This window comes from Saccopteryx leptura, chromosome 2 (genome assembly GCF_036850995.1).
Source record: "Saccopteryx leptura isolate mSacLep1 chromosome 2, mSacLep1_pri_phased_curated, whole genome shotgun sequence".
NCBI classification, from domain to species: Eukaryota; Metazoa; Chordata; class Mammalia; order Chiroptera; family Emballonuridae; genus Saccopteryx; species Saccopteryx leptura.
Window position 1 is genome coordinate 106,659,017 of NC_089504.1, and position 22,479 is coordinate 106,681,495.

Below are 22,479 nucleotides of genomic sequence, written 5' to 3' on the forward strand. Positions count from 1 at the left end.
TCTGATATTAAATTTAGGTGTAAAGGTATATCTAGGCTTTACACTTTATAATAAAACTTTAACAATTTGTCAGAATATTGTGTTTCTTGTCTATAGTTTTCAAGATTTCAAACTAAAAAAAACAAAACAAAGTTATTTCAAGACTTTAAAATTTCTATGCCTCATTTTCATCACTTACAAATTAATACTAGTGCCTACTCATAGGGCTATAGTTAGAAATAATTGAGTTAAAATTTGTAGAATAGTGCCTGACACCTCATTAATGCTTAATGAAGATGACCTAGTAAGAATATAACCACTGTTGTAATAATAGTGGTAGGCATATAGCTCCATAAAATACCCATATTGAACTGTTATTTCTTGCTTCTTAGCATTAGAAGCCATTACTTCCTTCAATATTCACCTGGGACACTGAACATGAATATCACATCTTAAATCAAAAATAGTATGCATTAGAGGTCAAAACAGTGTAATGGGAACAGGAAAGAAAAGAAGAAATTGAAATTTGAAGAGCTGTGCTTACCACAAAGTCCCTCTGTATAAGATGACAAGTTAAATTGAAAGCCAAAATGAATGTCTAAGATTCCTGTAAGATGAGCCCACTTTACAATTAGTCCAGCTGGAGTTGTAATCACGTACATAGTACCAGAGTCCTCTATCAACAGGTCTTCATTTGAAAAGGGCAAAGGTACCACGATAGAATCCACTTCTACCTGAAAGTATATGATGTATTTACATCTGTTAGAAAAATTATTATTTAAATATACACATATTAAAATTAGGAGATCTCAGATTTTCCCATTTCTTCTGATTTGATATAAATTATATTCTACGTTTTTTAAAAGTTTGTTTCTCTGGTGCTGCCACAGCTCCTCATAACATCTAAATTAATCTATTATTCTTTTGCTGTGTCTTGCCATAGTCAGTATTTTGTTTAACCTCATTGTCCCTTACTCTCTTCAAAACTTAACTTTTTTCTATGATGTAAATTTTTCTGTCTACTTTCCTCAATATAAGTTGATTACACTATTACCTACAACTATAAATTTAAGATAATAAAGTTAACTTTCAGGATGTTTTCTTTAATCTGGTTCTTTCTTTGGTCTTCTAAATCAGTGTTTAACTATAACATTTATAACAATCATCTGTCAAGGTTGGCCAAAATTAGAATTCACAGCTCTTCTACTCCTTAGGTTTAGATGGGACTTCAGACTGTATTTTTAGCATGTACTTTTGGTAATACAAATGTAGTCAATCCAAGGCTTATACTTTGGGAAACAATGCTGTGGAACCACAGCTGTAACCAGCAGTTAGTTTGTTGAAGTTATACCTGACCAACTATTCAATTTCTTATTTTTGTATCTTTCTCATATTGCCATCTTTGAACTAAAACAGCCTTTTACTTGCCTGTTAATTTCTACTCATTCTTTAAAATTTATTCTATGTGTCAACTCCTCTAAAAATACTTATTTGACCCTCCTAATAAACTGCACTAAATGACCCTTCTTTTTTTATTTCCATAATGTCTTGGCCATGACTCTGTCACTATACCTCCTACTGCTTTCTAATTTGCAGATGATTACATTCATGCAGCCCACACACAACTACAAGTAACTTGAGGTCAGGACCTGTGTTGTTTTTATCATGTAAACTCTCACTGAATGATTTTTAAAATTAATTAGTTTTTAACTGAATATATGACCAGTGAGAGTTCAGCTAAGGCCAAAAATAAATGCCCAAATGTCTGCCCATTGCTTACAATAATAGCACTGACCAGGTTTGAGTCTAATTCCCATTCACCTAACCCCATCAAAATCAAAGGCATATACAAATGCTACCATTCAAAAAGTACCTCAATCATATATTTTCAAAGTTTTACTTAAAATTAAACTAATACCTTATAATATTTTAATATTATTTAAATACTATTTCTAATCTAGAATTTATGGTCCTGTGCTAATGGAATTATTTCCAGAAAGCTTATAACATCTCAGCCACTTTGAGCAAAATCTTGACACATTATTTTCTTATATTTTTGAAAGAACCATTTAGAATCAGCTTATAACTCATCCTATCCCAAGGAATATATACATTTTTTATATTATAAACCCTTTTTAATTTTTTTTACTGTAAGACTAGATCTGTTTCAAGTTTTTTTATGATACCTAGTTCTTCTTCAGTATATTTCAATAAGGTTAACTATTCCTTTATATTTTCTTATTTTAGCTATCACTTATTCACTGAAAAATTAATGGCATCAACATTTCAAAACTCTTCCTTCCTTTATTATCCTGGTGGTCTTCGTTCTGGTGTTCTGGCTACTGCTCTTTCCAACCATTCCCGGTCCCTCTTCTTATATCATTTCCATTTTATTTCATTTGCGGCATGAACATGAACTCTGACACCAAGAAGATTGGCCACCCACTTCATCCAAGAAGGCTTTAGCATAGCTAAAATGGTTGTTAGAGTTAACCGTACAAGGGGAGTAATATTTGCAGCAGTTAGCCCATTATGGAAGGAGAAATATGTGTAATATTAAAAAACCCTTCTAGACTTCCCATGAAAACAATGATTAGACATAATAGTAATAAAGTGCCACTAAGTTCAATTCTCTCTCTTTTTGGAAATAATGGTATTTATATAATTTCTTAATTTCATCCAATGTAAAGACATTTTTAAGCTTTGTATTCTTACCTTTCTTGCTGCTCGATAGACAAGTATTTTGTGTATAGATGTTGTCAAATTTAACTTCTTAAAACAAAGTCCAGAGATTCTTTCAGAGGAAGCCTTAATTTGAAAAATAAATAAACAAACAAAACTTTGTAAAGGTAAACATACTTTTTTCAATAAACAGAAGGAGTTTACTAAACAGTTTGTAAATACTCACTGGCTTTTTAAGTGAGTTTTCATTCTGAAAAAGAAGCATAAAAATACTTTTGAAAAAAAATACACTTGACTTTCACAAACATTATTTGTATTACTATTACATGTCTTTAAATATATTCAAATAAAACATTTTTTTAATTGCCAGAAGAAAAATCTCAGTGAGTTATTGAGCCTCTTCTTGAGAATAACTAATGTTGCAACACACTTCAGCTATAGATTTATGAAGAAAGGACAAAAGAAAGAATTATGACTTACCAGATTTACGGAACATTTTTCAATATGAGCAACTATAATTTCTTCAGGAATTCTTACTAAGATATAAGAAGCCATACTATATAATGCTGCATTGTTTCCATCAAATGTAATAATGCTCAGTTCTGACAACATGGAACACCGACCTAAAAAAAATAGGTGGAAAGTAAATATAGCTTATTAACTAATTATTTGTATTTGCAGTAATAATATCTCCTTAAAAATCTTTTACATTAGTCTTATTATGTTTGACAAAAAGCAAATCTAAAAGTTATATACTGGGAACCAAAATCATAAATCAAAAATGAACAATGTTCAACAGGAACTTTGGCTTAATGAGGTGACTGATGGGTTCAAAATAATAACAGTCTCCTTCTGATCAAAAAATGATTGCCATGCAAGAAATGCAAACATACAAGGACACTCCCACTCAGGGCAGCAAATATCGGCGTTCACTTGAACAGGCCTTCCTCGGAAACCACAGTCGGGAACTTCCAAGTCCTTCGGGCAATTAAGAGACCAGTTGTACAACTTCCATTCTGTATTAATACATATATATTGGCTACAATTATAAACAGGATCAAATTGTTGAGGCTGTTAATAGAAAAGAAAAGAAAATTGGTGAGGTTTTTTTTCTCCTATTTTCAACTAATGTTTTCAATGTGGTTTTTTTTTCGTTTATCCCCCTCAGCTTGCTTTCTGTATCTACGGGTTTGGTTCCGTTTTGACCGGTTTAGTTCATTCACTTGTTTTGTTTTTAGATTGCACAGATGTAAAGTCATACGGTACTTGTCTTCCTCTGGCTTATTTCATTCAGCATGACACCCTCCAGGTCCACCCATGTTCTCACAAATGGCAAGATTTCATTCTTTTTGTTGCTGAGTAATATTTCATGGCATATATTTTAAAAATTTCCTTTCCACATTGCCTATAGTGTACATTTCCTAAAAATGACAGCTTTTGAAAGATAAACAGTTCACCCATTTCATTACCACAACAACAACCCTCTGAGGTAAACTCTCTGTTAACCAGATCTGCGTATCCACAGAGTTTAGATACTAAAAGGAACCTTAGTCTTTATGTGGCGAAGCTGAACTCTTGTGATATATACCCTCCCAGACTTTCACTTCCTACAGTTTTTTCATCTGGATTAATGTCCACTTTATCCTTCAGTCACTGAAGGCAAAAATCTTAGAATTCTTGATGCTTCTCTTTCACTCACACTCCACATCCAATCACTCAGCAAATTTTGTGCCCTATATTTTCAAAATAGACCCAGAATCTAGGCCATTTCTCATCACCATCCACTGAGTCCAGGCCACCGTTATCTTTTGCTGAAATTCCTGCAATAACCTCATACTTATTCTGTTGTCTCCCTTCACCTTACTCTCAGCATAGCTGCTAAAATAATCCTAAAACAAATTGTCCAGTAACTTCTTGGCTCAAAAATATCCCATGCCATATCCCATCATTAGAGAAAAAGCCACGGCTTTGATAATCATCATTAAGGCCTTACATTATCTAATGTACTTGCTACTATTTGATTTCTTGCTACTATTTGATTTATTGACTTAATGACCTCTTTATTATTCTTTTAATATTTCAGGTAAGTTCTCACCTCAGAGCCTTCTCAGGGCCTTTGCACTGGCAGGTTCCCCTGCCTAGAACCCTACTGTTCTGGTTCTCTGCATAACTCACTCTCTCAACTTCTTCATTTCCTTTTTTTCTTTTTTTTCATATTTTTCTGAAGTGAGAAGCAGGGGGGAGGCAGACAGCCAGACTCCCGCATGATGCACCCAACCGGGATCCCCCCCCCCCCCACCAGCATGACTACCAGTGGCGATGCTTGGCCCATCTGGGGCGTTGCTCCACTGTAATGGGAGCCATTCCAGCACCTGAGGCGGAAGCCATGGAGCCCTCCTCAGTGCCGGAGCCAACTTTGCCCCAATGGAGCCTTGGCTGTGGTAGGGGAAGAAAGAGATAAAGGAGAGGGGGAGGGGTGGAGAAGCAGATGGGCGCTTCTCCTGTGTGCCTTGACCAGGGCTCGAACCCGAAACTTCCACAGGCTGGGCCGACGCTCTACCACTGAGCCAACCAGCCAGGGCCTTCTTCATTTTTTATATTCCAAAATCACCTTATTATTTAGGGTTTTTTACTATTTCACTGAAAATAGTTTTATTAGGCTCCTTAGCAGTACTATCTAAAATTGTATAAGACACAGTAACTTATTTTGTTTGCTTATTAGTTGTCTCAGAACCTACAACAGAACGTCAACTCTATAAACACAAGAATTTTTCTCTGCTTTTATATTGTTTTATCCATGGCACCTAATACTGCCTGGCAAGAAATAATGCTACATAAATATTGGTTGAATAAATAGTTAAGTTTATCAGAACAAGTGATATACTTGGAGGAGTAAGAGTGTAAGTGCTCAAATGTTAGCCCAGACAATTACAGGCTCTGATGTTCAATCACCTTATCTTTCTTTGATGAAGACTGTATTTTTGTTATCTTGCACAGTGCCTGACACATAGTAGCTACTTAATAAATACTTTGAATGCCTGACTTATAAAAAAGCCCACACTAAATAACTTTTTATTAAAAAGTCACACTTAAGGCTCTGGCTGGCTGGCTCAGTGGTAGAGTGTCCGCCCAGCTTGTGGAATTCCTGGGTTCAATTCCCAGTCAGGATGCATAGGAGAAGCAACCATCTTTCTCCACCCTTTCCCCTCCCCTTTCTCTCTCTCTCTCTCTCTCTCTCTCTCTCTCTTTCCCTCCTGCAGCCATGGCTCAAATGAGCAACTTGACCCCAGGCAGGCACTGAAGATGCCTCCATGGCCTTCGCCTCAGGTGCTAAAATAGCTCGGCTGCCTAGCAACAAAGCAATGACCCCAGATGGGCAGAGTATTGCAGGTTAGGGGGCTTGCCAGGTGGATCCAGGTCGGGTGCATGTGGGAACCTGTCTCTCTGCCTCCCTGCCTCTCACTTGATTTAAAAAAACAAAAAAATTAAGAAAAGAATCACACTTAAGGCTCCATTCCAAATTTTTTTTTAGGGTAGCCAGAACCTAATTGATAAAATAATATCTGAATCAGTTTTAAAAATAATTCTTAAAATGTAATACATATTTCTTATTATCCTTTAGCAAAGAAAAACTAGCAATCACACTGAAAAGTTTAATGACGTTTAAATAGAGATACAGACACTTGAACAGATCAAGGAAAAGACAAAATAGCTGAAGAGATTACCCAGTCATACCTCACAACCCAAACCCGGAGTGGGTGTTACCAAGTCTGGACTGACCGTTTCTGGACCTGTTGAAAATGAATATATTCTCTCCATTAGTGAAATGGTATCCATCATGTATGGAGTTCACATATGGTTGAAACTGCACTAAGAAATTTTATATAGATTATTTTATGTACTCCGCACAAGAACCCTGTGAAGTAGATAACGATACCCTTGTCATTTTGTAACTTGGAATAAATATGCTGTATAACTGCTTTACTGATATTGGTCTGACTAGCCATATACTAGAGCTAAATAAGAATGTACTAATAAAGAAAGTATATAAAAGGAGTCCTGAAAAAAATGTTAAATCCAGTTTATTAGTCTTACTAGTTTGGTAATCGTGCTTACTCTATTTCCCCATGTATAAGACACTCGCATGTATAAGATGCACTTTAATTTTGGGGCCCGAAATATTTTAAAAATGTATTACATAAAGTTATTGAACTCAAGTTTTATTCATCATAAAATTCATACAACTCATCCTCACTGTCCAAACTCCCATCCATTAATTATGCTCGTCCTCATCAGTGTCTGATGACGAATCACTGTCTTCAACAATGAGCACAAAAACAAGCATGAAAAAGCGAGAAATGCAAGTAAAAATATATATAAATACGATTTAAGGACATCCAGTTTTTAGACCCCAAATTTTTCTTGAAAAGATTGCATCTTTTGTATTTTTCTGAAGCTGGAAATGGGGAGAGACAGAGCCACTCTAGCGCCTGGGGCAGAGGCCAAGGAGCCATCCCCAGCAGCGCCCGGGCCATCTTTGCTCCAATGGAGCCTCGGCTGCGGGAGGGGAAGAGAGAGACAGAGAGGAAGGAGGGGGGGGGGGTGGAGAAGCAGATGGGCGCTTCTCCTGTGTGCCCTGTCCAGGAATCGAACCTGGGACTTCCGCACGCCAGGCCGACACTCTACCACTGAGCCAGCCGGCCAGGGCCAAAAGATTGCATCTTATACATGGGGGAATACAGTATACATTCTGTAACAAATCAAATGAATATAATCAATCCTGTATCTTCACCATTGGCCCAGCTCTCATTACAGTTAAAAGGCTTGTTCGCCTTCCGCTGGCACATCAAGGGTGAACATCCCAGCAAGGAGAAGCAGCACAAGCCCGGCCCTTCCCCTCACTCCCACTCCACCCCACTGCACTTGGGCTTGCAGTTCTCAGTTTTGGCTCAAGGCCAAAGAAAGCAGCTTGACTGTGAGAATCGGGACACTTGTTAAATGAAACAAAAATCCCAAGTTACTTACTAGCTTCTGTTCCTGCAACAACCAAAGGAATGGGGACTTTAACTTTCAGATATGCCAGCTCTGGAAAATGTGTGGCCTTCCATCAGTTACCTGAACAAACTGGGCTGAGTCTCTTCAGCAAAGAACTCTCAGCCCCTCCTGCAGATTCCTTTGTTCTATTCTGTTCATTCCTTCCTCCTTGCCCCACCTTATCAAATCCCCTGCCTGCCCAGAGAAAGATGGGTTTTGGAGTACAGGAGACCCCCCCCCCCCATCTTCTCAGTGCATGAATAAACCATTTTCCTTCTCACCAGCACCTGTGTCATGTAATTGGTTTCCATGGTGACAGGCAGCCAGACCTGCAGGTCATTTATTGGGTTTCAATTTTACAGAGAGGGAAACTAAGGTGCACAGAGATGAACTGGTAAGTGTCTGAGGATGAATTCAAATTCTGGAATTTTGATTCCAGAGCCCTGGGTTTTAATCACGTTTATATATATAAGAACACCTCTCTCATAGAGTTCTTATAAGAATTAAATGTATACAAAGCACTTAGTGCAATGCCTGGCACATAATAAGTACTCAATAAATGGTAGCTAATTAGAATAGTAGTGATGGTAGCAGGGAGATTATTATTTTGAAGTTGGCACTGGGCTCATTAAAATCCTTCAATGATTTGCCGTTGTCTCAGGGAAAAAAAATCCTTGAAGGGCTCTTACCATGGGCCCTTTGTGATCTTGCTCTGATACTCTCTTTCATCCCAATTCCCCTCAAACTATACACACAAGATACTCTGACCTGCTTGAAGTCTGTAAGCTATAATACAAATGGAGCCACTTTAAAATGGAGCTAAAGCTGCCACACCAGAGGAACTGTCTTCCTCCTTTTATGTCTCACATCTTTGGATTGTTACAACTGGGTAAATAACCTTTGGATCAGGCCTAGGGCAACACTGTGTCATGAAAACTGTTTGCAAAGATAGCATAACAAGAAAACTGATACTATGACTACTGGCCTTAAAATTAAAAGCATTGTTTAGAATTAACATCACTATGTTACATTATCTGCACCAATAGAAATGCCTTCCTTCTATTGATATACTTGTTCAGAACCCCTTTCCTTTTTCATAAAAACCCACTGCTTTTGTCTCCAAACTGGAACACTATTGAGCTTCTGCCTGCATCAGTGCCTCTGGAATTGCTGTTCTTACTGATTTCGATCAATGTCTGGTACCTCTCACTTTGAAAGACCTGTTGTTAGGATAGCAAGGGCCTTTGTGTGACATAGTCCCTCTCAGTTCCAGGCCTTTGCACATGCTTCCCCTTCTTGCTGGAACACTCTTCCTCCTTCTAGTAGTCTATCCAAGTTCCACCTTCCATTACCCTTCTGAGACCATATGTAATATCACAATAGCCTTTGGAACAGTAGCTGTTGGAGGGTCAAGGCTGTGACTTTAATCATCTTCCTCCCTTCCTTCCCCAGTGCCAGGACACAGCCTGGCAGAGCTGATGCTCAACTAAAGCTTGTCAAATAAATTAAAGAATAGGGCTCTGGCCGTTTGGTTCAGTGGTAGAGCATCGGCCCAGCATGCGAAAGTCCCAGGTTCAATTTCCAGTCAGAGCACACAGAAGAGGCACCCATCTGCTTTGCCACTCCTCCCTCTCTCACTTCTCTGTCTCTGTCTCTGTCTCTGTCTCTCTCTCTCTCTCTCTCTCTCTTTTCCTCTCCTCCTGCAGCCAAGGCTTAAAAAAAATGTCTCCAATTGCAATGGAGCAAGAGCCCCAGATGGGCTGAGCATCGCCCTCTGGTGGGTTTGCCGGGTGGATCCTGGTAGGGGCACATGCGGGAACCTGTCTGCCTTTCCTCCTCTCACTAAAATAAAAATTTTAAAAATAAAATAAAATAAATTAATAAAATAATAAATACCTGAGCATTTCTAAATTATAATAATCTTGGTTGAAATAATACATTAGATTTGTCAAGCCTCACTGTGAGTGGATTGGTTAAATCCTTTTCTGAGGCAATAGCAAGGGAGTGAAACCAGGGCATGAGATCAAAGTGCCCCTCCCAAAGCTGGGGCAGAGCACAGGAACAGGAATGGAAGCCACTGAAGGATGATATCATTTGCCCTAACAGCTCTTTAAAGTCTACTTAATCTCTGAAAATTTAAGTTGGGTTTAATAAAACCTTACTTCTAGACCAAAAGAGAGAGAGAGAGAGAGAGAGAGATCTTTGTTATCTACACCTAACAGAGAAGAAGAGGTAGACCGAATGTAGAAGCCATTTAGAAATTGTGACACGCTGTACTGCAACTTAACAAAACAAACATGACAACTAGGTTTTCCAGCTGGTGACATAACACTAACACCAGCAGTTGCTACAAGTGTGCCAAGACTTAAATTATATAATGCTATTTTAGTGTCTAAAATTGTAATGATTCCTGTATATGTGGATAGAGATGGCTTACCTGGTGACACTAATTCATCTTCTATGGGAAACAGAGGTATGCCTACAAAGAAAGAAAGATACTCTTCCTTAATCGGTTTTGCTTAAAGGGAGGTCCACAGAGTTCATATGGCAAGCTTTCGCTTGAAGGAAAAATGTTTGGGTAAAGAGAACAGAGAAGGAATGCTGGAGATAAGGGTTATTGAAGAAGACTTATGAAAGTATATCATGCATCTAAGACTTCTGTTTACAACCACTTGCCATCATACAGAAAAAAAAAAAATTCAGGTGTTTTATTTTCCAGAATAAATTAAGTAAGGTTCACACTTACAGTCTCCTGGATAAACACATTTGAGGGTGATCTCATCAAGGATCATATTTTTGGGGCAGTAGGGCAAGCATCCTTCAACCCTTTACATGGAAAGAAATCAAAATGAAAAATGTTTAAATATTTAAAAAAATACTGCATTTAACATACACAATCAAGTTATTTTCTGCCAAAATTTTTTCCATTCTCCTTGTCAAGCACTAAGGAGAGCTATACTTGTCAGCACTATCATACTCCATATTACAAAATCACTAGCTAGTGGATCATAAAGGGATAGCATTGTGATTAAAGCAGAATTTGAACATAGAACACTCAAAACATAGACTTATGTTTGGCACACATTAAGGCCATCTTAGTAGAAATGCAAAAGAAATTATTTATTGTGATTTTAAACTATCTTCATTGTACTTTCTATTCTCAGACTTCTTCTTCACCCAAGCTGACAGGCATATCCTTTGAATATCCTTGCTTTAAAGATGTTGGTAGAAAAAATAAGAATTTCAGTGTCTTGACTCGCCTATTATTAAGCCCTAAATTCATTGAAAGGATATTAGGAATCTTTGAGTGGAAGGGATGGAGATGGGACATGGTTGTAGTTCTTTAAAATCGAGGAGGGGGAGGGGCAGAGGCTGCAGTTCTCAACAACATTAGGGCCTGTGACCAAATTTGTACAGGGGTGGCCTGGGAGGAGATAGTTATATGAGTCTAAGGAGACCATATTTCAAACCTCAGATTGAGTGGTCTTCCTAAGACCCCCAGTCTCTGTGCATGACATAGATGCAAATAAGAGTCCCAAATTTCAGGAACCCACGGGCTTGAGCATCATGGGCCAAAGACAGGAGGGACCATCCGGAATGCTTTCTTCTCAGGTAATGAAGCCAAGATAATGACTGAAATTACGCATTTTTTTTTTCTCATCCTGTTTAAGTTCAGAATCCAATTCATTCTGATCTAAAGGAAATAAATGTAAATCCTTTGTGTACAGCCAATTATTAAATTCATCCATATTAGAGAGAGTTAATGCAAATATTGCTATAGAAAGCCTTGCTTATCTGCTTCTCAAATACACTAGCAGGTTGTAATATATTTTTAATTCTAATTTTAAAGTATTTCCAGTTGCCTCACCTATAAAGCAAAGAATTTGAACTGAAAATACTCAAGGCCTCTTTCCAATTCAGAATGGAAATGAACTAACTTGAGACGAGGTGTAGGGGTTGCCACCAGAGGGCGCTTGTTAGTGGAAGGAAACCTGGACGACACTTAAAAAAACGAAGAAGAGCTCGTTTCTCTTTTGACACGAGACACATAGAGCCACCTCTCGGATAGCTCCTTTGCAAATGAGTTTTTAAAACATAAACAGTTTAGCTTATATGACTAATAGTTTATTTCATGAAATGTATTTGAAAAATACAATTTTAGCCAGTATATGGTATTCCTCTTCAATTCCAAACTTGTTATACAAAAAAAAAAAAAAAAAAAGTTACCAGATTGCTAAAAGACTAGGAGCCAATTGGTTTTCATTAAATTAAATAAACGTTTTTTATGCAATGCAATCATTTTGTAATTGTTTTATGCAAATCAAAACCACAGCCAGCCTCTTAAAATATTTTCCAAAAGCCACTAACTTATTCCTTTAAAATGGCTTCATAGCAGGTCTCTGTTCATTTTTGACATGCAACGGGTAACCTACTCAAGTTGTAATTGGTAAGTAGAATATCTCTGATGCATAATGGTTCTTTTAATGGGTATATCACATAATTGGAATAACTGTATTTACATGCGGACTCTATGGCATGCTAGCTGGCATCTTTTCTCATCAAAGTTATTATTTACACTATATATTTTTATTTCTTAACACTTGCTATAATGCCAGAAGCTGCAATCCAGAACAAGGGATATTCCATTGGAGACGTGCAGGAGGGGTGCAGGGCCTTGATGAAGCCCCAGCTCAGCACCTGAGTCTCCCCTCAGGACTGAAAGTGTTAGTGTAGCTAGATATCAATAAAGGAAGGGAGTGAAGGGAATCAGACATTAAGAAGCCTAGTCAACTGGGAAGCTGAATTGGACAAGAAGCCTGATTAAGTCTGGAAGTTACAGCTTCAGTCACCCCAAGGAATAGCAGCACTGCCCCACCAAGGGGATTAACTTCCTCCCTCCCCACTCAGGAAGGAAGGACCAGCTTTCCAACTCTCTGGCATACAACCAGTCATTATCCCAGATTCCCAAGAGAAAGACAGAACAATAAAGGGGGAATTCCTCTGCTGAGCACATGCCCAGTAGAAGCCAAGATGGCACAGGGGGGGTGCTTCTACTTTGAGGCATGTGCAGTAGAAAGTAAGATGGCGCCATAAAGCGGGGGGAGCCTAACCTGGGGAAAAGATTGGATTGCGTAAAGGACACAGATCCTGGAAAATCTAGGAAATGAGTTAGTTCAGGGGAGGACTCAAACCTAACCCATGAAGGATTGGAAAATTGATCGGTTTGTTTGAAAAAGTACCTGGTCCTTCCCAAGCCGGAGATACAGTAATATAACCCAAGCTTAACAAAGCTGCTTTCCCTGGCTCAGTAGCACATGCTTGATGTTAGCACATTCTCTCTCCATGAGGCCACAGCAGCTTCCTGGGTCTGGCAGCACAGGGACGTCACGTGGGCTCCAAGCACAAGCCTGAGTACAGCAATGCAGCACTAGCCAAAGCACAGGCAGGAGCAGAGACTACACCAGCTGGACAGGGACAAAGGCTGAAGCGAACTAAGGTTTGACATGGGCTGAACCACTGGCACAGGATCTCTGGACTTTGGCCATTCTCCTGGGATCGAAGACAAGGCTGGACCTTTTCCATAGCCGGACAAGCAGAGGTGAGACCCTGGGAACCAGGGGGGCATTCCTTTGGTTTTGTTTCTACAATAAATCTTACTGCTCTACCTTATCTTCCCATACACCGCTCCTCAGAATGGTTTCCTTGAGGCTGTGGAAGGACCCCACTTCCACCCAGCAACGAAAGTACAAGGAGAAGTAATAATTCGGCTCCTCAGTGTAGGGAAGGGAGAGGTGTAGAGATAGAGAAAAGGCAGAGGTGAGAAATAGCTCTGCAGGGGTGAAGTTTCATTCTGAGCCTCTTCTCTGCATCTGGACCATACCAAAAGGGAAACTTCAGGAGAGCCACAGACCAAACAATGGAAGCACTGAGGATCTGAGTTCAAACAGGCTAGTTTATATGGCACAAGAAGTAACACACTAGCCAAATGCCATTTGAAAATATAGTTTCATTCCCTCCCCAGTGCCAGAATGGGCCATGCCCTGTTTCCTCCCTCCCTCCCTCTCTTCCTCCCTTTTCTCCTCCCTCTCGTTCTTTTCCCCTCCCTCCCTTCTTTTCTTCCTTTGTTCCTTCCTTTCTTCCTCTAGCACACCCCTCACTAGGGGGCCCCTGTTGTTTCCAAAGTCCTAATGGCTACAAGGAAATACGTAGGTTTGTGAATATGAAGGGTCCCAGAAAATGAAGACATCTCTTTTTCAGAAAAATTTGGTTACTTTTCTTTTTTTAAGAAAATAAGGGTGCATGCGGGAGTCTGCCTCACTATCTCCCCTCATCTCACAGAAAGAGAAAGAAAAGAAAGAAAGAAAGAAAGAAAGAAAGAAAGAAAGAAAGAAAGAAAGAAAGAAAGAAAGAAAGAAAGAAAGAATAAGCAAAAATATTTTCTTTTTTGCTCCCATAGCACTTTATACACAATAGGTTATAGTGGCTTAAACGCTGATTCAGCAGCCTACACTGTGTGACCTGGGACAAAATGTTTAACTTCTTTGTGTCTCAGTTGATTTTCTCCCCTGAAAAGAGGCGTGGTGAAATTACCATTTATATCATTTAGCACAGTGCATGTCATGTTGTCAATACTTCAATGTGCTAGTTGCTGTCATTCTTCTAGCCCTCTTTCATGATTTGCTTTTGTTTCTGTCTCTTTCCCAAAGACACTGGGCTCCTTGAAAGAGGGGCTATGTCACTCTCATTGATGTACCAGAAAGTTTTCTGTCGATGTTTGGCATAGAATAGAAGCTCATTAACGCCTAATGCAAAATGATTCTATTGAAAATAGTCCTTCCTGCTGTCGTCCCATTTCTCTGTACTCCTTTACAGAAAAACTCCTTAAAAGCAAACAGGCCAAAAATTATTTGCAACTTTTCCCCATTTTGCCTCTTCCTAGTCTCCAGATTGCCAAATCCAATGAACAATTTTTAGTCTCAAATTTAAATTCCTCAGAACCACATTCCTGATTTTCCCTCCAAGCTATTCTTCCTCACATTTCCTTACCTCCATAGATGGTAATCCAGCCCTTCCATTAAATTGAACCATTTGAATTTGCTGATATTTGGGTTTGATTATAAAGATGGCAATTTCATATGGTTCCCCTTAAAAATTGGTGAGACCAAAACTTGAGTCTTTAACTCCTCTTTCTCTCATAAATAATAGTAAATGTATCAACATACTCTATGACCCTAAATTCAAAATATACCCAGAATCGGTTCACTTCTCATAACCTCCAGGACGACCAGCTTACTCACTTCCCCTTCGTGTCTTATTTGTATTACTGGCCAGTTCTGCTGTCATCTTTCTCTTCCCCCAGTAGTTCACTCTCACTACAACAGCCAAAGTCAACTTTCTAATACTCAATCAGGTCGTGTCACTCCTCTGCCCAAAACACACCAGGGCATTACTCAGAAAAAAAAGACAAAGTCCTCCCAACAGGATATAAGGCCCTGTATTATTTGTCTACCACTGTGATTCTCCGGTCTTATTCACTCTGCTCCAATTAGTGGGGCTCCTTACAAACCTCAAACACATTCTTACCACAGGACTTTCACACTGTTCTCAAACTGAACAGCTCTTCCCCCTAGATATCCACATGGCCAGTCCCTCCGCTGCCTTCAGATCTCTGAGCAGACGCCACCTGTGAACATGTGCTTCCCTGACCCTGTGTGGCAGATACACACGCACGCCTCATGCTGTCTCCCTTACCAACCTTCATTTTCTTTCTATGGCACATATTGCCACCTGACAATATATTACATTATATATTTACATTTTTGTTTGTTTACTCTTTATCTCACTCCAGCAAAATTTAAGCAACAGAAGGGCAGACAATCTATTTTGTTCACTACCATGTCCCTAGCAGCTAGAAGAATACCTAGCACATAGCCAGCCCTTAATAATTCTTTCATGAATTAAAGAAAACAAACTTGTGAATGAGTATATAGCACATACAAATTATTCTTGAGAATGCATTTCTTTTTCAAATCTAAAAAAATATTCATTGAAAGAAGAGTCTGCTAGTGCTGGAATGTGCTCATTCGATGTTTAAACATGACTTACGGTGGAAGAAATTGACATGCTAATGCTTCAGGGTCGGTACATGTTTTAAAACAGGGAGTGGCACACGGTTCATATCGCCATTCACACATTCTTCTGTAAGGCACCGCTGCTTGGATTTCTAATGAAAAAAGTAAAGTTTAGATTGTGTATCTATTTTTTTATTGACAGCTTGAAAAATAATGAGTTATGATAGTCATTCTTCTAGGGACTGACCCCTCTTTGATCAATAATGCTGTGGAAAAGACAGGGCTAGGGGAAAGAGCACTGTAATTGCTTGGTGATTAAAGCATTTTATGCTCAGGTTGAATATCTAAATGTTAATCTGTCTTCCAAATAGTTTAAAAAGCAAGGTTGGAAAAGGCCAAGGCAATTTTTTTTTAAGTCTTCTTCCTTTCTTTATGTTTGATGGCTTCTCTTTGATCTACATACCATAAGAATACTAAGCACTTGTTTGAAATTTTATTTCTTGCAAAGTAATTTTTATATTATCCTTATGACAACCTTGTTGAGTAGGTATTATTTCCATTTTATACATAAAGAAGTTGAGATGCACAGGAGCCCAGTGACTTGCCAAGTTCAAACATTGGGAAAACATCAAGACCAAAGACATGTTGCCTGACATCAAACTGAGGGAGGACACTTCATATTTGCTGTCACAGAAACTAACAGATTACTTTATGCATGGCGAGTGTTATCTGACTAAAAAAAAAAATGGATTTTAATAATAATGCTTACAGTTATAAAACCTCCCTTGATAGAAGATTTATCTCCTGTAAATTCTGCTCATATTCTCCCTTCTCCACATCATAGACCAATCCTTCAGCAGCAGTCCAAAATTATCTCTGGAGAGCTCCATGAGAGATAAAGTTGAGGAAACAGGTTATGTCTCCTGGACTCTGAATACAAAATTGAATTCCAAGGTATTGGAAAGAAAATAAAACTTTTTGGAAGACATCTATGTATGTAACGATTGGAGTGCATGAAAAGATTAGAGTGACTGTTAGACCTGGATTACTGGGATCGTGGGTTCTGGGAGAGCCACTTCCGAGGGTAGAGCAGACCTAGAGTTTCTTAGGTTTTAGAAGCCCACAACACTCAGTTTCTGAGATTTTGATGATGCCATCAGCTATAGGTATCCACAGCTCAGGTGGAACTGCTGGGTCTAGTTCTAATGGAGCAAATTTCTAGGTTGGGAGAAAATATAGGCCTGTAAAGTTTAACTTTTAAGTAAATTCAAGGAAAAATATCACATCCACTCTGTTGAATGATGTATAGACACGCCAGTAGCTCTTTTTCTCATGAGTACAGAAACACTTTTTAAAAATCTGAAGCTCAGTTTGAATTATCTAAAACCCAAAGACAGTCATGGCATACAGAAATTTATTCACAACAGAAAAGGCAAACTATTAGTTTTCTTAGTCTGATTGAGAAGGGTCAGTTAGACTGAAACAACTTGTTTGGGAGACCTAAAATAGATATTAAGTTCCTGGGTTTTGAAAACAAAGCATGAGTTTTAAGCACTGAATGAGGCAGTGAGAATTCTTTTCTGAAACCTGGAAGATTCAGTAGCTATAGAACTATCAGGATCTTTAGAAATAAGATCAGGTTCCCGCTGAACCCGGGAAGTCTTCCAGAAGTCAGTGGAACCAGACACCCTACTGTTCAAAGGACAGAGATAAACAAGTTGTCTTTATCATTAAGAATCAGGTTATCGAGAAATTGTCTTCTAGGAAACAAAAACTAGATATAAACACTAGACACCCATGAGACATGGGTAAGCTCTATTTCCAAAGTCTGGACAGTACTGAAAGCAATAATTGAGTCAACAGTTAAAAATAACATAATTCAAGGTTACCCTAAGCAATTTATTAATTAACTTATACTATACTCTAACCCTATTAAGTAGGTATTAGTATTTCTATCTACTTATAATCCATTCAAAATGATTTAAAAATTAAAACTTTATGAATAGTCTACCATAATGTAAATTATCTATTTATTCTCCTTTTGAAGAAAACTTCAGGAAACATACCTTCTATGCTGAAGCTACTTGAATGTTTAAATTCTTCAGAATCGTCATATTTTGATGCTTTGACAATAAGGTTTGTGAGTGTGATGAAAAAGCCTTTCTTGCTGCATAGCTCAAATGCACTGTAACCAGGAATCCAGATGTCCTGGTGGTGGAAAAACGTGGCTCTCCGTTGAAAGGCCGAGTTCACCCGCCACTGTCTCAAGCTCAGAGTGTTGTCGTCGTGGACATAGAGAAAGTAGTTGGGCCGTTCAGCAGATTCCAAGGAAACAAGCGCCAAGGCTGGAAAACAGAGAGCAGAGTGTTTGATGGCTCCCTGGTCCTCTGCAGAAAGCAAACGGCTAACACTGGCATTATAAAATATGTCTGTCGAGTTGACAAAAATAAAACTGCAAGATTGCCATACATAATCAATGCCCATCTCAAATATTTCTGAAATGACTTATAAAATCTCTAAAAGAAAAAAATGGTATTTTAATGCATTGAAGGATAGTGATAACTTGAATCAATTTTTAAATTAAATTTAAAAGTTCTATTTAAATCATTTATTATGTCTTGGGGGGAAAAGATATATCAACTTAGGAACACAGAATGCACGATATCATAAAAACAATTAACTGATTAATCAGACACATATTTGTACTTGTAAGTTTTAACATTGTCAAATACAAAATGCATGGTAGCTACAAATGGCTAAGTTGAATAACAGAAAAGAGTAAGGTAATAGAGAAACAGGTTGATTTAGGCATGTCACTGAGTTTTAATATCCCTGGATTCTCAATGATCAAATGTTCTTGCAAGTGATTTTGCTGCATTAAGAAAAAAATTTGCTCAACATTGTCAAATTGCTAATGAACAATGACAAAACATTTGAAAAGTGTCATTCTTTTCATTAGCTGCTTTAAAATTTTTCCTTATATTTGCAAAACCTATGATATAAATATTTTTTTAAACTAAGATTTTAGGTTTAATTACTTAGGTATTAATTTCTTCAGGTGATTTACTGACCAGGAGAATATTTTTGCAAATTATTTATTTAATAAGAGATCTTAATTTAAATCCATTAGGATTTTTTTTATTAAAAAGGCATTATTGTGAATCATACAATGAAAAGCTCTTTCTAAGTCAAGATATATTTCCAAAGATATTTGTTGTGTCCCAAAACTTAGAAGCCCCCTTGTTGAGCACTGGAATGTGCAAATAAGAATAAAATAAAACTTTATAAGAGAAAAATATATAACTAATATGTAAATTAGAACCTGCCTATGATAGCTGTTTTTATTTAAAAAAAAAAAAACTAAGGAGCTCTTTTTCAAAGAAAGAAGCAATTTATTCTAACTGGAGAATCAAGAGATTTCTCAAAACAGGTGACATTTAAATTGGATTTATTCAACCAATAAATATTTTCTAAGCTTATACAACACACCATGCATGGTTCTAAGTAGTCTCATAGAGTAAAAACGTAGCCTGAGCCTCACAGATCGGAGGAGGACAATAATCACCAGACAGGACTGGTGCCAAGTGGCTAGAACCAGTAGATGAGATGTGAGGCCAGGCGCCAAGATGTACAGGGCGGCGTAAGGATAACAGATTGTCTCAATAGCTCTCTTGGCTCTGATTTATCCTCTTAATATTTAACAACTTTGATATCAAATCACAATTTTTTTCTTCTACTTTAACATTAAAATTCTTCAAATGTTAGTTATCAGTGGATTGTTTTCCAGTTTTTTCAAATTAAGTTCTATGATTAATATTATAAAAGATTTAAGCTGTGTCTCGCTTAGGACCTAAAACTCAATCAAGTAATTGTAATTCTAACATATAAATGCCAATAGATAAATAAAAAATCTATACAGAAGAGATAGATGGTTCATGTGCCAGCATCTTATTTTATATTGTTGGAGCACCTAGAAAAATGTAATAAACATATTAGATCCTAAATTAATATTTAGTGAATGAATAAATGAAAAAAGTAAGTAGAAAACTAAAATCTTATTTTCAATTGGAAATTATACTTACATGATGCCCTCTCTTTGAAAAGACCTGGAGTGATCATAAAAATAAAATATAAATCACCAGGCATACCACCTCTTGGCAAAGAGAAAATGCTTTTACTGGTGATATTGACCCCCAGAACAAGGCCAGTCTGCCCATAACTTGCCAGCATATATGGACCTTCTCCAAGCCCTATATAAATCCAAATAAGAGAATTAAAAACTGGTATAGAATTTTTACATTTTAAGTTGTCATTTCAATGAGATAAATTTTAATAACAAAAGATACTCCAAAATTTACTGTGCATGTAAAAATTTGTCACTAATAAAATCATTGAATTCTTTTTAAAAATATATATTATAATGATTTGAAATCTATACATACATATGTAAATTAACTTAGTGTATATATATAGACATGAATGTGTATATGTATATATGTATGTATAGTAGTGTTAGATACAAGGTTGACCTTTTTTCTGGAGCTTAAATTTTCCCACCTCTATGAAGAAGTTTGTCTAGTTAACCATCTACTCTAATACTCCAGATACTAATCTACTCTCAATAAACATAACTTTAGTTTTCTATCAATGGCCAGGCATTCTGATAGTTTTCTAAAAATCATCTCTCCCTAGAGGGTTACATTTCATGAAAACAGAATTCACAAACATAATATACAACATTTTACTATTCTGAGAATTACTGAATTTCAGCAGGGAGGCATGTCTAGAAAAGAAAATAAGTTGAACCTCAATAGAGAAATCAAAGATCTTTTTATTTCATGCTATCATTTCCCATACACTTAAATGGTTCCATATAAATTAGAAAATATTTACTATAGTTTATATAGAACCAAACCTGAAAATCAGAATAATTTTTCTGCAAACTTATAAACAGAAATAGATATATATTAACAAGTTTACTAATTTTTTAAAAAATATATGTTAGGTTTATGATAATAATGTCAATTTACCTTCAACCTAATCTCTGTCATTTAGTATTCTTAATATAAGTGAGATACTTTAAAACTTAGAAGTTTAGCCTGACCTGTGGTGGCGCAGTGGATAAAGTGTCGACCTGGAAATGCTGAGGTCGCCGGTTCGAAACCCTGGGCTTGCCTGGTCAAGGCATATATGGGAGTTGATGCTTCCAGCTCCTCCCCCCCTTCTCTCTCTCTGTCTCTCCTCTCTCTCTCTCTCCCTCCCTCTCTCCCTCTCCTCTCCAAAAATGAATAAATAATTTAAAAAAACTTAGAAGTTTATTCTAAATCATCAAAATTACATTAAAAATTACAAGCAGTATATTTTTTACAGATATATGCATATTTTGTTTTAAATTATATAAAATGCTAATACATATGTAGTAGGTGGTATCAAAAAAATTGATCTGATTGCTGTCAGTGAATTTCACTTTCATTTTTTTCTCCAATTGTTATCTCAGAAACAATTCTCCTTTCCCAGCCTACTCTTTTTTTTTTTTACTGATTTTTAGAAAGAGACAGGAAGGAGGAGAGAGATACATTGACTTGTTATTCCACTTATTTATGCATTCATTGGTTGATTCTTGTATGTGCCTTGACCTGGAAACAACCCGCAACCTTGATGTATCAGACAATCTTCTAACCAACTGAGCTCCGTGGCCAGGGCTCCCAGCCCACTCTTAAGATGGAAGGAAGAGGCACCTCCTCTTCTTCTCTGAAGCACACCATGCTTTCCCCCCTCTATTTCCACAAGGTGCGTTCTTTCTTTCTTCTAAGTTCCAAGAGCCTTTCTTTTACCTCTGTACCTTATTTCCTGAGCCCACACAGCACAGCTGGCTCACCCTTTTTACCTCTGATTTTCTAAATAAACTTTCTCTTATAGTTAGAAAAGAAAATAAAATGAAGGGAAGAAAAGATTCAAAGAAATCCAAGAACTAAATTTTCTCCTTTCAGGATGAAGACCAGGCCTGAAAGAAGGAAAAATCATTAAAGTAGAAAGTCAAAAATATTTCAAATAGAAAGGAAAACAAGAACCAAAATTTTCATCATTAAAATCAGAAGAAGCAAGGACTCACAGCATAAGTCATTGTCAAGTGTTGTCCCCTCCACTGATTCATCAGCTGGGACAACTCACCATTGAACAGCTAGGGACACTTATAAGCTAAGAGGAAAAGAGTTTTCTTAGGAAATTAGACACCATGAGTAGAGATGGAGACTTGAAAGAACTCTGTCCCTCACCAAGATGGAACTGGGCAGGTACAATGGAGAATTTCTCCATGAGCCTGGCTGCAGTGGACACGTCACAGTTGTTACAATGAACAGTGTTTCTCTATGAGACAAATCTACCACCACCAGAGAAAACCATATCATTAGTCTACACCACCTACTGGTTTGTTTTATGAGAAAAACAAGAGCAACAAAACTTCCAAAGATGCAAAATTTTTCAATTTATAAATATGTTGATTTGTATAAATACAGGGGTGGGAAAAAGTAGGTTAATAAGAATAAATAAGACAATAATTAATAAATAATAATATAAGAATAAACTGTGTGTCCAGTACTCACAACCGTAAACTACTTTTGCCCACCCCTGTATGTAAATAATGTACAAATGAGTAAATGTGTATATTATAAAGAGATGCAATTTAAATTGAAGACATATACAACTACAACTT

At 37.4% G+C, this 22,479-nt stretch overlaps 1 protein-coding gene across 1 annotated transcript in view; it reads right to left on the bottom strand.

Annotated features, from left to right (window-relative positions):
• Window positions 1-22,479, bottom strand: part of OTOGL (otogelin like) — a 149,202-nt gene that overhangs the window by 31,570 nt on the left and 95,153 nt on the right. Inside the window, exons 33-43 of the mRNA XM_066368488.1 lie at window positions 19,850-20,017; window positions 17,834-18,112; window positions 15,802-15,919; window positions 10,442-10,521; window positions 10,133-10,174; window positions 6,397-6,452; window positions 3,555-3,732; window positions 3,142-3,284; window positions 2,888-2,911; window positions 2,695-2,787; window positions 524-713 (exon numbers count right to left, since the gene is read on the bottom strand). Of these exons, the coding sequence (XP_066224585.1) occupies window positions 524-713; window positions 2,695-2,787; window positions 2,888-2,911; window positions 3,142-3,284; window positions 3,555-3,732; window positions 6,397-6,452; window positions 10,133-10,174; window positions 10,442-10,521; window positions 15,802-15,919; window positions 17,834-18,112; window positions 19,850-20,017 (1,371 nt within the window). The remainder of the gene's footprint in view (window positions 1-523; window positions 714-2,694; window positions 2,788-2,887; window positions 2,912-3,141; window positions 3,285-3,554; window positions 3,733-6,396; window positions 6,453-10,132; window positions 10,175-10,441; window positions 10,522-15,801; window positions 15,920-17,833; window positions 18,113-19,849; window positions 20,018-22,479) is intronic.